Source organism: Trichomycterus rosablanca, chromosome 1, assembly GCF_030014385.1.
Source record: "Trichomycterus rosablanca isolate fTriRos1 chromosome 1, fTriRos1.hap1, whole genome shotgun sequence".
Lineage (NCBI taxonomy): Eukaryota > Metazoa > Chordata > Actinopteri > Siluriformes > Trichomycteridae > Trichomycterus > Trichomycterus rosablanca.
The window spans coordinates 16293285-16308002 of record NC_085988.1 but is presented as its reverse complement, the minus strand read 5'-3'; the positions used below and the strand labels follow the sequence as shown (position 1 = coordinate 16308002).

General features: G+C 42.2%; 1 protein-coding gene across 3 annotated transcripts in view; it reads left to right on the top strand.

The window, feature by feature from the left end:
• The window catches only part of nsd1a (nuclear receptor binding SET domain protein 1a), a 47941-nt gene that overhangs the window by 19556 nt on the left and 13667 nt on the right, over nt 1–14718 (top strand). For all 3 annotated transcript variants that reach the window (XM_062986716.1, XM_062986558.1, XM_062986638.1), the window contains exons 12-18: nt 144–275; nt 1397–1520; nt 4548–4748; nt 8407–8586; nt 9654–9810; nt 9919–10124; nt 13605–13717. In XM_062986716.1, the coding sequence (XP_062842786.1) occupies nt 144–275; nt 1397–1520; nt 4548–4748; nt 8407–8586; nt 9654–9810; nt 9919–10124; nt 13605–13717 (1113 nt within the window). The remainder of the gene's footprint in view (nt 1–143; nt 276–1396; nt 1521–4547; nt 4749–8406; nt 8587–9653; nt 9811–9918; nt 10125–13604; nt 13718–14718) is intronic.

Below are 14718 nucleotides of genomic sequence, written 5' to 3'. Positions count from 1 at the left end.
GCTAGACTGCGGGGGTTTAAAGCAGTTTTTGGTTTTCTAAGATCTAATACTTTTAAATTCTTAAAAAAGATTCTTGCTTCTGGTGTAATGATTGCAGTAAAGTTACGTTTTTGATAGTGAACTCTTTGTTTTGTAACAATCAGGTGTTTGACCCCGGACTGAATGAGAGTGTTAACCAGGAAAAAGAGTCCTTATCTGCTGAATCAGGTTTAACTAGCAGCAAAAAGTTTGCAGACAAAGGAGGATGCGCCTCACTGAAGGAGAACGTGTGTCAGGTAAAAAGGTTTTTATTCGTCAGTATGCAATGCCTGAGTTTGCAATACATCATACATTGCAAAAGGAAGCATTCATGGCTCTCTATGCCATCAAAGTGAGCCATTGTAATTGTATTTTATCTACTCATAATTTGACCATTGTTTAAACCAATACAAATCTAAGCAAATAAATCCTTTATATGTGTTTATTTATTTTGTGTTGAATGTGAGAGAGTTAAATTAATGAAGCTTCTTTTGTTATGCGCCTCTGCTGTCGCCAGTGTTGGTCATTGATGGTCCAGCTATAAATGTACAGAGGGCAGAGCAATAGTAATATAGTGAAAGACCAATTTCAAACAAGTAAAACTGATCAAGCATGTCTTCCCTTTAAACGAGTGGGCTTTGTTATTGCTAACTTTATGATGCTTTTTATACATGTGTTTTAAACCTTGGCCCGTTGTCTCCATATTCCTCTTAAGTGCACACAGAGCTTGTGATGTGATTATTTGTTAGGAGGATTTGCATTTTGCTGTTTAGTTTAGGTGAGAACCCTCTGTGCCCTTTGCTCGTTGCATTTTTAAAGCCGAACTATCGTCTTCATTTTTGTTTCCTAACTGTTACAGTACTTTAGGAGAGGACACTGTAAACTAGACGGGGTTTTTTAGACGAGGGAAGGAGGGGTTCAAGACTTGTGGTTCGCTGATGATACAGTAGCATATTTAAGTTCTTGTTTCAGAGGTTCATACGTTATTGTGATCGATTCCGTTTCTAAAATCTTGCCTAACTAATCGGCTGATGTTGATTTTGGACCATTTGTCAAGTGTATTGACCGCTGCATTCTGGTCAGGATCTGGCTATGAATGGAGCACCAGTTCATTTCATTCACTCACACCTAGATGCAAATGACAGTAGCCAGTCCAACTTCATTCATTCACAACTGAAAATGTAGAATGTTCTTGCATAAGAAATAAATAAAGGAAATGGTTAGAATGTAAAAGGGTGGAAAAGCTTTTCAGTGCTGTACAGTAGTACTACTATGTAGTTAAAGGTTCTAACCTTGTGTTCTTTAAACGATGCAGTGTGTTGTATGCTTCTAAAGCAAAGGCTTTTATGTGACGTGTGTACGTGTGTGTGTTCTCCAGGTATGTGAGACTACAGGCGAGTTGCTGCTTTGTGAGGGACAGTGCTGTGGAGCCTTTCACCTACAATGCATCGGCCTCAGCGAAACACCAAAAGGACGCTTTATTTGCAAGGAGTGCACTACAGGTGAGGAGAACCATTCTAAATGTACTGAAGGTAATGCAGTGCGTACAAGCTTACTCATCGTTTACCACAGAGACCACACTTCAAATAAGTACAGAGGGGAGTCTAGTGAGTAGAGCTTTAGACTATCTAATGAAAGGGTTTTGATATCAATCTCGGCACTGCCATGCAGCCACTGGTAATCCTCTCGGCTCAAGGGGTGCTGTACAAAGTATTGTACATATGACAAAGGCATCCTGTATACCCTAGATCTCACTCCCCTAACCTGTCAGAGTGACAGAAGAGTCCTACATGGGGTTGCCTTAAATACAATTTTCCCCCTAAAATGGTTATAATTGGTTACTAATTTAGTAGGTAGTGCAGTAAATTAAGTGCTTCATGCTTCACTTATGTCAGTGTTTAAGTCCTAAACTGTAGTCAGTTATATGCAATTTAAGGCACAACCATCCAAGCAGACTCTCTTCTATGCAGTGTATGATGTTTAGGACAGGTGTAGGATGAATAAAACCTGCTCCCTTTAGAGCGGGGGTCATCAAACTACGGCCCGATGCTTTAATTTGACCGGCCCCTTTAACCACAGCAGCAATACATGTTGTCTGGCCACTGTTCATCTTCGAACTCACAGTATTATAACGGGGAAAATATCAGAGGAAAATTGGCCACCCGGCGTCTCAGTAGATTATACGGCAGCGATCCAACAGGTGGCGCTCCGAGCATGAGGGGAGTGATTGGCGCATCAATAGAGAGATGAGTGACCGCAGCCACTGAACTGTGTTGCGAAGCAGTTAAGTGGGATTTCGTTATGAAAATCCTCGTGTCCTGTGTTAATTTCATTAAAGCTAATGCTCTTAACTACAGGCAGTTTCAGGAATTCTTGTCTGAGCTGAAGATGTGCTTTACTGAGATCCGCTGGATGAGTCGGGGCGAGTTTTGAAATGTTTTAACGACCTGCTCCCGGAGATCAACGCATTTATGCATCCAAAATCAAAACTCAAGCACATTGTTTAATTTTTATGCTTCTCTTTCCATTGTGAGCTCCCCGATCTCAATAAAACATGCACTCAAAGTCACTACCGTTTTCGGGAGCATCTGTGAGCAGACTTTTTCGAAGTTGAAACACCTTAAATCTCCAACCAGATCCAGATTCACTGATCAACATTTATTAGCTATTATGACTGGCTGTAACAAATATGGAACCTGACGCTTACTGTCTCGTCAGGCAAAAGCAGACTCACAGTTCACACTGATTTTTTAAGGAAACACTGTATGAGGTAGGATAATGGAAATTATTAAAATAAATAACATTTCTGCATTATCATTATGAACTACAATTATACAAAGTAGAGATGGACCGATCGGGGTTTTTGGCACCGATTCCGATCGGGGGGGTTAGCAGTAAATAAACTTAAAAAGAGCCTCACAGTGAAGATAAACCGGAGCAGCGCGTGTGTGTGTTTGTGTTTGTGCCTTTAGAAGAGACGCTTTGTTCACAGTATCGCTATAAGTGATTCATTGATTCATGAGTTGATTCGTTTTTATGTGAAGCGTTAGTTTCTCTTCTCAGTTATCTCTCCGTGTTTACTGTTATTAATTAAATGTCGTGGTTTTAAATAAACACCAGCTACTACAGAACATTGTGTGTGACTCTTACATTAAAAAGCTTCATTAAAAAGCTTAATTAAACTGTTATTACCACAGAGCGGTCACCGACTCAGACTCGTTCCGTCTAAGGAGCTAAAAGTTTTCTAAAAGTTCAGCAGATGATCCTGAACTAACGAATTTGGTAATGAATAAACTTTTGCCTCGGATTGGCTCTGTAACGTTTTCTGTTCTCATCTACATCACAAGTAAGAACCGCTTACGATTTACCAAAGTGAACCAGGAGTTTATATAACGTGCTGATAGAATCGACTCAGATGTGACCGGGTTGAATTATCTTTTTAAAGTAAATATTACAATCAGCAAAATTACATCGTAAGAGCTTTCACGATGGTTTCTGTACGATTGTTGTTGAATGGTGATGTGATGGTTGGCGCTTCGTAGCTCAAAGTCTGGATCAATCCACTGAGCTGTTAACTTAACATGGTCTTTATATATCACACGATCGGATCGGCTACTTTTAGGAAATATCGCCGATCGCCGATAGCATATCGGCCGATACCGATTCGTAGCCGATCGATCGTCCCATCTCTAATACAAAGCACAGACAATACATCCAGTATACATAGTAAATAGCTTTTTTGGGTGTGTTTACTATTTCACCCGCGGTCCGGCCCCGCGAAACACTGAAGAACAGTAATCTGGCCCTTCGGTTAAAACGTTTGAGGACCCCTGCTTTAGAGGTTGTCACAGCAGATTGTTCGATTGTATATTTGATTTGGCACAGTTTTTATGCTGGATGCTTATTGATTCCTTTCCTGACACATCCCTTTAAGTTATCTAGACGTGGGACCAGCACTAATGGTGCACTGATATGTGTTCCCTCAGTGGCTAGGTTTATGTAACGTCATGAACGTTCTGTGTTTGTGAGCCCAGACCAGGATTTACACCCCTGAACCAACAGCTTGGCTCTTATCATTACGCCACAAACAGCTTTATAATAGTCAGTCATATAAAATAAATGATAGCTTTCCGACCGCTCGGGAAAGGCCCTTCGCTGCTCCAGCATTACTCTGCCCCTGTGGACAAATTACGATTTGGTTTAGGGGTAAGTGATTGGCCTGCACAGAGCCCTGACAGCAAACCCACTTATTACCTGTGAGATTTATTTGTAATGCTAGTCGTGAACCAGGCTTTTTGAATAAGTGCAAATACCTTAAACACTTACCATAAATGCACAGACTGTTCTAAATGCAAGGGCGTGGACTCGCCATGCTTGTGGTTTTGGAATTAGATATGCAACAGGTGTCCACATACTTTTGGTTGCATACTGTACATGCCCCTTACAAATATATGTAGATGTTTTGACTTGAACTATACCACTGTTAATCGTTGCTTATGGTGTATATTGTGTCTATTTCTCCCCTCAAGGTGTGCACACGTGTTTTGTGTGTAAGGTGTCGGGCAAGGATGTCCGCCGCTGCATGGTTCCAATATGTGGCAACTTTTACCACATGGAGTGCATAACAAAATACAGCCCAACAGTACTGCAGCAAAAGGGCTTCCGCTGCTCTCTCCATGCCTGTCTGTCCTGCTTTATCACCAACCCCGCCAACCCCAACGTTTCCAAAGGTGAGAGCCATGCTTCTGCTTCACGCTTGTTTGGTGTCCACAGTTGATTTTTAGTTTTGTTTAGTCCGAAGCTACAAATCTACTGTTGTTAAGTAGAGAGACGTGTGACAGTTTGTCAAACGACCTCCTCTGCATGTATGACACTTTCACAGACTGAAAAAAAGCCACAGGCTAGCTTCCTCTGACTGGCGGGCAGATACCAAACACATTCCCCCCACTGGAATGGCTCAGATTTATATTATATAAGTTTGAACATTGTACAGAGGAACATGGTTCACTTTCTGTATTCATCTGCTTCTCCTGTTGTCCTTTCTCCATCAGAAATTCCAGGGTCTCTGGAAAATCACGTCGCAATGATGAGTAAACTTTCTGTAAGACATGGGTCCTGTTATGTTTAGCGAAAGGACCACATTCCACCATGAGAACATCGTTCCAACAGTGAAACATGATGGTGGCAGTGTGATGGGCTCGGGCTGCTTTGCTTCTGTGGGACCTGAACAACTTGTCATAATTAATGAAACCATGAATTCTGCCTCTATCAGAAAATTCTAAAATAGAAGGTTTGCCCATCAGTTTCTGATCCGAAGCTGAAGCGTAGTCGGGTCATGCAGCCGAGGTCCACCTCTGAAAGGCCTTACCCCAGAAATCTTGGTGTTATTTTTGATTCTGAGCTGAGTTTCTCAATGCATGTAACAAAGCTGGTACAGGCTGGTTATTTTCAATTGAGAAATATTGCTAAGATCAGAAAAATGCTCTCCTTCCAGGATACAGAACGGATTATTCATGCTTTTGTATCATCGCGTCTAGATTACTGTAATGCTCAAGGGGAAATGGCACGGCTGCAATTGGTCCAAAATGCAGCCGCCCGAGTCCTCACTAGGACTAAAAGACGGGAGCATATTACCCCCATACTGGCATCGCTGCACTGGTTGCCTGTTGCTTTTAGAGTTCAGTTTAAAATCTTGGTTTTAACATTCCAGGCGGTGCATGGTGATGGACCAGAATGTATTTCTGACCTTTTAGTGCCGTATTCCGGTGCCAGGGCTCTGAGGTCCTCCAGTCAGGGGCTTTTAGTTGTCCCTAGGACAAAGCGGAAACGGAAGGGAGACTGTGTTTTCTGTGTATGCTCCTAAGTTGTGGAATACCCTGCCCGTGGATATTAGACTTACTGGGTCAAAGGAGATTTTTTTTAAAAAGGCTTAAGACATATTTTTATACCTTGGCCTTTGAGAATGGACTCTAGATCAGGGGTTCTCAACTGGTCTCAGCCCGGGACCCACATTTTCTCATGGTCATTAAGTCGCGACCCACTTTTATAGAATACAAACCAAACAAATGTATTTTTGAAAAATAGCCTTCAAAAACACATTTGAACATACATATGCATGCAAAGTGAATTTAAGAGCAATTTGTTTAAGAAACTGAGGAGGACCATGCCAACTGCATGTATAAAAGTTACTACAATAAAATTTAATATCAAAACTGCACAAAATAAATAAGGCCACAAAATTTGATATTTCACTTCTCTGCATATCTCTGCATTCAGGGTACATTAGTAAGAAACTGAGGAGGATCATGCCAACTGCATGTATAAAAGTTACTACAATACATTTAAATATCAAAACTGCATAAAATAAATAAGGCTACAAAACAAGATGCTTTCACCTAACCTGTCTTTTGTGGAAGTCAGTGAGACAGTTGGGCATGTACTTTACTTCTGATCAGAGTTTCAAAGTCTGGGGTGACAGTAGACAGAGTTACTCTCAGATCATGCTCAGTGTTCAACCTGTTTCTCTGCTTTGACTTGAGCTGGACCAAGGTAGAAAAGCCACTTCCACAAAGATAGGTCGTGCTGAATGGTAGGATCGTTTTGACTGCAAGAGTGGCGAGAGATGGATACTCAGCCATCACATCGCCCGGAGCGCATGTTCTTGTTTGGAGCAAGATGCTGTCAGACACTTCTATCACAGAACCTTCAGCTCATGAAGTCGTCTTTGAAAAAACTCCACCGGCTTGTCTTTACATGCGGGACGTTTCGTTTGTAAATGTCGCATTAGTTTGGATGGTTTCATGCTCTCATGTGCCAGCACTTCATTACAAATAACACACTGTGGTTTCTGTCCGTGTTTGTCCTCAATGAACGAAAATCCACATTTCAAATACTCCGGGTTATATTTGCGTTTCGCCATCTTGCCTCCGAACATCATCACAAATTTAAAGAGAAGGGTAAATGGCAAACGAATGGTGGTTACCATGGCAACAAGAATGCTGCGCGCGTCTGACGCGTGCCTCTCTCTGTCTCTTTTTTTTCCAGGTAAAAGACGAGTACAAAATCAGATGTGCATTAATTATTTTAAATTTTTTTTAAATGTATTTATTTTTTACAAGCTGTCCGCGACCCACCCAGAACGTGTCCGCGACCCACTTTTGGGTCACGACCCACCAGTTGTGAATCGCTTCTCTAGATGACGTTTCCTGTTTTATGGTTTATTAGATGAAGCTGCACTGTTTGGATAATTTATGTCTGTTTTTATTTCACCCATGGATATATCTGGGTTGCTTTACTGGTTTTATATGTATTTTATATGTGTTTTATTTCTTTTATTCATATCAAATCTCATTGATCTTATTGATTGTGAAGCACTTTGTAGCATTGCCTTAAAAAAAGTGCTATATAAATAAAGGTTTACTTACTTACTTACTTACTCTGAAAGGCTGAAAAGAAACAAAATGAAGGATTTAGAGAGGCTGAGTGAAAGTCCTGACTTTGAGATGCTGTGGTAGACCTTAAATGGGCAGTCCATGCCTGAAAACCCTCCAATGTAGTCAAATTAAACAATTAACAATTAAAACAATTCTGCAAACGATTCTTCCTGAACAATGTAAAAGACTCATCACAAGTTATCAGAAGCGTTTGATTGCAGTTGTGTCTGCCAAGTGTGACACAACCAGTTAGGTGGGCAGTTACTTTTCCACATGTGAAAGAGATAAATACAAGGGATCTTCAAAAACTTCTGCACTTTTATATTTCGGTTGGAAACGGTGAGGGTGGGAGGAGTAGTAATTGGTCGTGTCTGAGACTGAGAGAGAGCTTATAGTCCGGATTTAGCTCCATCTGAATTTCACCTTTATGGACGCTCAAAGAAGCTTTAAGGGGAAGAAGATTTTCATGTGATGATGATGTGAATGCAGCGCTGCATCAGTGGCTACGCGCTCAACCAAAAACATTTTTTGCTGATAGCATTAAAAATCGGTACGACGCTGGAAAAATGCATCGGATCGTGACTGTAGAAAAGTGATGTCATTTGTTTTTAAAATGATTAATAAATAGAGCTTTAAAAAGTGTAGAAACTTTTCAAAGAACCCTCGTAAATGAATCGTAATCTTCAATAAATAGAATGCCCATTTAAAAGCTGCATTTTATGTTTACTCACGTCGTCTTTATTTTATAATAAAATCAGTTGAAATACTGAACATGTAAATGTGACAAAGTAGCAACAGTAAAAGAAATCAGGTAAGGGACAAATCCTTTGTCACAGTATGTCTGTGGATGTGTACACTGCAAGTATATTAAAGTAAACCAGAAGTGGATCTCCCATTTCTAGACAGCTTTTTGATTTAGATCTGGTTTTTAGTTTTTGTTTGTTTTTTGTTGCAGGTCGACTCACCCGCTGTGTGCGCTGTCCAGTGGCTTACCATGCTAACGACTACTGTATGGCAGCTGGCAGCGTCACACTGGCTAACAACAGCTTTCTGTGTCCCAACCACTTCACCCCCCGCAAAGGCTGCAAGAACCACGAGCACATAAACGTCAGCTGGTGCTTCGTCTGCTCAGAAGGTCTCGTCTCTTACCTGCTTTAATCATACACACCACTGGCCGAACTCACCTCAACTGTTTAGGCCTTTGGGTGCGGTGTCAGGGTTTCGTCTGGGATCCTACTGAAGTTGTTTTAGGCTAGCTACAGTGAATGGACAAAAGCTTTGGGACACCCCTTCTTATTTTTGAATACATGTGTTTCAACTACAACAGTTGCTAATCTGTGGAATAAATTCATTATACAAAGGAAATGGCATTCCTGTAACTTTGCAACAGCCGTTAGGGGAAGGCCCTTTTCTGTTCCAACATGTTTGTGCACATAGTCAACTCTATAAAGACAGCTTGCTTTAAAGAAACTCCAGTGATCTGCACAGATTCCTGACCTCAGCCCCACTCAACAGCTTTGGAATTAACTGGAACATCAGTTGAGGCTTCCTTGACCAACATCAGTGCTCAGCCATAAAAATCCTTTTTTAAGTGAACGGTCCATACGTTCCCACAAACATACTTTTTTGTGAGAAGCCTTTTCAGAAAAATGTCTGCAAGAAGCTGACAAGATCACATAGAGATCACTCATCCACAAGTCAACTGAGTATATCCCTAGCTAGCTTTGACAAATAGCTTTTTTTTATTCAAACCATTCATTTCAGAAGCTTTTTGTAGTGCGTTGGAACCACTGCAAAGCGTTGGACATTTGAATCTCAGCAGAGCTACCGAAATTGTCAGGTGTCCAATCAAAGACAGTTGGCCATGTTTGTGGGAGGGATGGTTAGACAGGGTCTCCTTCTGCTGCTGTGCTATGCCACTTCAAGACTGGTCTGGGCATAGGTGGTGGGGTGGGGGGCCGTGGTAAGCTTAGCTTGGCTCACCGTACGTGAAATGGCTCTGTGTGGAAACCCAACACTGGCAGGTGATAAGATGTTGTGGCACATGTCAAAGGCTCTCCTTTATCAGATATCAGATTGGGGGTTGTGCAGGCAGCAGTGGAATCATAATCGGAAACTGGATTATGTTTAGATTGGAAGAGAAAGAATGCAGAAAAAAAAAAGCTTTTTGTGACCATGTTGTGTGCTGCTTCTCCCCTATAGGGGGCAGTCTGCTATGCTGCGAATCCTGTCCTGCTTCCTTTCATCGTGAGTGTCTGAACATCGAGATGCCCAAAGAGAGCTGGTACTGCAATGACTGTCGTGCAGGCAAGAAACCCCTCTGTAAGGACATACTGTGGGTAAAAGTGGGCCGCTTCAGGTGGGTTTTATTCCGTAAGCCGTTTCCAGTCATTTCCCAAACAAACTTCTTTCTTAATGATGCACATAATGCTTATTATCTCCCTGCCTGTGTTTTGCTTTGGAACAGGTGGTGGCCAGCTGAGGTTACCCAGCCCAAAAACGTACCTGAGAACATCTCTCGCATGAGGCACGAGGTAGGCGAGTTCCCGGTTCATTTCTTCGGCTCTAAAGACTACGTGTGGACATACCAGGCCCGCTGCTTTCCCTACATGGAGGCTGACGCCCAGAACATTGAGAAAATGGGCAAAGGCACAGATGCCGTCTACAAGAAAGGTGGGTGTTTGACCTGGCGTCTCAATACAAGGTTGTTGTTTCAGGCTTGCATGCTTAATCATGTAGTCCTACTTTATGTGGCAGGATGTAATATATATATATATATATATATATATATATATATATATACGAAGGTTCTTATTTATTAGGAATTTTAAAAACAAATTACATCACTTCTACATCGCTTTTTTTTTCCAGCATCGTATCAACTTTTTAATGCCATCAGCAAAAAATATTTTCGGTTGAGCACGTAGCCACTGATGCAGCGCTGCTTTCACCTTAAAGCTTCTTTGAGCATCCAGAAAGGTGGAAATCAGTTGGTGCTAAAACCGAACTATAAGCTCTCTCTCAGTCTCTCAGACACGACCAATTACTACTCCTCCCACCCTCACCGTTTCCAACCAAAATATAAAAGTGTGCAAACTTTTTGAAGATCTCGTGTAGATATTGTAGAAATGCTGATGATGGTCCCACAGCAGTGTGTCTGTGGTCACAGTTTTTCTGGGTATTCAGCTTTCCTAATACCTCCCACAAACTAGCTGGTTTAAATACCGCTTTGTGTGAGGAAATGTATAAGTGAGTGGTGCCCTGTGATGAAATGTTGTCTTGTGCCCAGGCATTTTGGGTGGGGCAAACTGGGTGAGATGTCTAGTGAAAAGAAATAAGTGGCATTTCGTTACATTTGTTTGTGGCACAGCTGTCCTGTTTTATGGATTACTGTGATGGCGACAAGTGACAGATCAATAAACAAATACAGGGGTTGGACAATGAAACTGAAACACCTGGTTTTAGACCACAATAATTTATTAGTATGGTGTAGGGCCTCCTTTTGTGGCCAATACAGCGTCAATTCGTCTTGGAAATGACATATACAAGTCCTGCACAGTGGTCAGAGGGATTTTAAGCCATTCTTCTTGCAGGATAGTGGCCAGGTCACTACGTGATGCTGGTGGAGGAAAACGTTTCCTGACTCGCTTCTCCAAAACACCCCAAAGTGGCTCAATAATATTTAGATCTGGTGACTGTGCAGGCCATGGGAGATGTTCAACTTCACTTTCATGTTCATCAAACCAATCTTTCACCAGTCTTGCTGTGTGTATTGGTGCATTGTCATCCTGATACACGGCACCGCCATTGGATGCACATGGTCCTCCAGAATGGTTCGGTAGTCCTTGGCAGTGACGCGCCCATCTAGCACAAGTATTGGGCCAAGGGAATGCCATGATATGGCAGCCCAAACCATCACTGATCCACCAACAATTTGTCCTCTTTTGAACTCTGGTATGTCACCCATAATGTTGTGTGCATTGCAATATTTTGAGCAAAACTGTGCTCTTACCCTGCTAATTGAACCTTCACACTCTGCTCTTACTGGTGCAATGTGCAATTAATGAAGATTGGCCACCAGACTGGTCCAATTTAGCCATGAAACCTCCCACACTAAAATGACAGGTGTTTCAGTTTCATTGTCCAACCCCTGTAAGTTGGGGCCATCATGGTGGATAAACTCATGCCGGACTTGTTTTGTATCATTGCATTGTTGATTAAGGGAGATTTCAGGGAGACTCTTAGTAGCACAAAGACATGAAGCTCAAATATATATATTTTTTTAAATGAATGATTGATTATTTTATTGATCCTTCATGGGACATTGCAGTGTTACAGCAGCAATTTACAATTATCCCAAGCATCACACAACGACATGACAATGTAGTACAGAAAAGAATTAAAAATTAAAAGTAATGTAATGCAAAAATAAGATATAAAAGATCTAATATACTGTATATACAGGGGTTGGACAATGAAACTGAAACACCTGTCATTTTAGTGTGGGAGGTTTCATGGCTAAATTGGACCAGTCTGGTGGCCAATCTTCATTAATTGCACATTGCACCAGTAAGAGCAGAGTGTGAAGGTTCAATTAGCAGGGTAAGAGCACAGTTTTGCTCAAAATATTGCAATGCACACAACATTATGGGTGACATACCAGAGTTCAAAAGAGGACAAATTGTTGGTGCACGTCTTGCTGGCGCATCTGTGAGCAAGACAGCAAGTCTTTGTGATGTATCAAGAGCCACGGTATCCAGGGTAATGTCAGCATACCACCAAGAAGGACAAACCACATCCAACAGGATTAACTGTGGACGCAAGAGGAAGCTGTCTGAAAGGGATGTTCGGGTGCTAACCCGGATTGTATCCAAAAAACATAAAACCACGGCTGCCCAAATCACGGCAGAATTAAATGTGCACCTCAACTCTCCTGTTTCCACCAGAACTGTCCGTCGGGAGCTCCACAGGGTCAATATACACGGCCGGGCTGCTATAGCCAAACCTTTGGTCACTCGTGCCAATGCCAAACGTCGGTTTCAATGGTGCAAGGAGAGCAAATCTTGGGCTGTGGACAATGTGAAACATGTATTGTTCTCTGATGAGTCCACCTTTACTGTTTTCCCCACATCCGGGAGAGTTACGGTGTGGAGAAGCCCCAAAGAAGCGTACCACCCAGACTGTTGCATGCCCAGAGTGAAGCATGGGGGTGGATCAGTGATGGTTTGGGCTGCCATATCATGGCATTCCCTTGGCCCAATACTTGTGCTAGATGGGCGCGTCACTGCCAAGGACTACCGAACCATTCTGGAGGACCATGTGCATCCAATGGCGGTGCCGTGTATCAGGATGACAATGCACCAATACACACAGCAAGACTGGTGAAAGATTGGTTTGATGAACATGAAAGTGAAGTTGAACATCTCCCATGGCCTGCACAGTCACCAGATCTAAATATTATTGAGCCACTTTGGGGTGTTTTGGAGAAGCAAGTCAGGAAACGTTTTCCTCCACCAGCATCACGTAGTGACCTGGCCACTATCCTGCAAGAAGAATGGCTTAAAATCCCTCTGACCACTGTGCAGGACTTGTATATGTCATTTCCAAGACGAATTGACGCTGTATTGGCCGCAAAAGGAGGCCCTACACCATACTAATAAATTATTGTGGTCTAAAACCAGGTGTTTCAGTTTCATTGTCCAACCCCTGTATATATATATATATATATATATATATATATATATATATATATATATATATATATATATATATAAGAACAGTAGAAGAGTATAAGAAATCTAACACAGAACAAAAACTAAGGAGGGGTAAGCCCAAAAGGTGCAGTTTTGGATGGATGGATGGATACTTTTTTTTGTCATATATACATATACAGATGTTACAGTACAATGAAATTCTTTCTTCGCATATCCCACCTTGTTTGGAAGCTGGGGTCAGAGCACAGGGTCAGCCATCGTACCGCGCCCCTGGAGCAGACAGGGTTAAGGGCCTTGCTAAAGGAGGCTCTACCCACTAGGCTACCACTGTCCCATAAATGCCAGTAATGATGAAACAGCTTTAAATTGGATGGCTTTGAGCATCCAGATACAGTTCCAAATGCCTCCAGCTTATATTATTCGATGCGAATCTTTACAGCTCTAAGTGAGGCTGCTGAGCGCTTTCGAGAGCTGCAGGCAGAGAAGGAGATGAGGCAACTACAGGAGGACCGAAAGAACGACAAGAAGCCCCCTCCATACAAACATATAAAGGTATGTGCTCACCCTCCCACTGGCAGCTTAATGGGCCGAGTGCATTTTGCATGGTCCTGAGGTAAAGACTGCCTACTTTAAAAAGCAGTATTCATTAAAGATGTTGCCCAATGATGGCACACTGGTGCTGCTGGAAGTCCTTACGACCCGGCTTTGATCTTTGTCACCTGTCACTGTCTGGGTCTGAGTTTCACATGTCCTTAAATGTCCTGTACCACTGAGTGACAAGCTTGAAAGCAATCCTTAATATTGACTGACAGTACTGATGCTTTATTCACATGCAGTTTTGTATCAAATCTATTTTTGTTCTGGCAGCGTCGTGAGAGGATAAAAAAGGCAACAATTTCATGAAACTGTATCGCTTAAAGAGCATTAAATCTTATTAAAGAGCTATGAAGTCTCAACAAGCGATTCCAAAATTAGTAAATGCTATTTAAAATACAAACCAGGTCTCATTGTTTCACAGCTAACTAGTCACCATGCTGTATTTTTCCCACAATGCCATGGTTCTAACCTCAAGTAAAACACAGTGTCTGTGCTTCAATTTTGGCTACATCATATAAACAAATCGTCTCATTGGTGGCAGCGGCAAACTTGGTCAAATCCGCCTGGTGCGTGATGCTAAGGCTGTGCAAGCGGCAAGGTAAGCGGCATTGCCTTACTCCATAGGAATCGGGCGGCACGGTGGCTAAGTGGGTAGCACAGTCGCCTCACAGCAAGAAGGTCCTGGGTTCGATCCCCAGGTGGGGCGGTCCGGGTCCTTTCTGTGTGGAGTTTGCATGTTCTCCCCGTGTCTGCGTGGGTTTCCTCCCACAGTCCAAAGACATGCAGGTGAGGGGAATTGGAGATACCAAATTGTCCATGACTGTGTTCGATATAACCTTGTGTAATGAGTAACTACCGTTCCTGTCATGAATGTAACCAAAGTGTAAAACATGACGTTAAAATCCTAATAAACAAACAAACAAACCATAGGAATCAATAGCACAGTTGGCACAAAA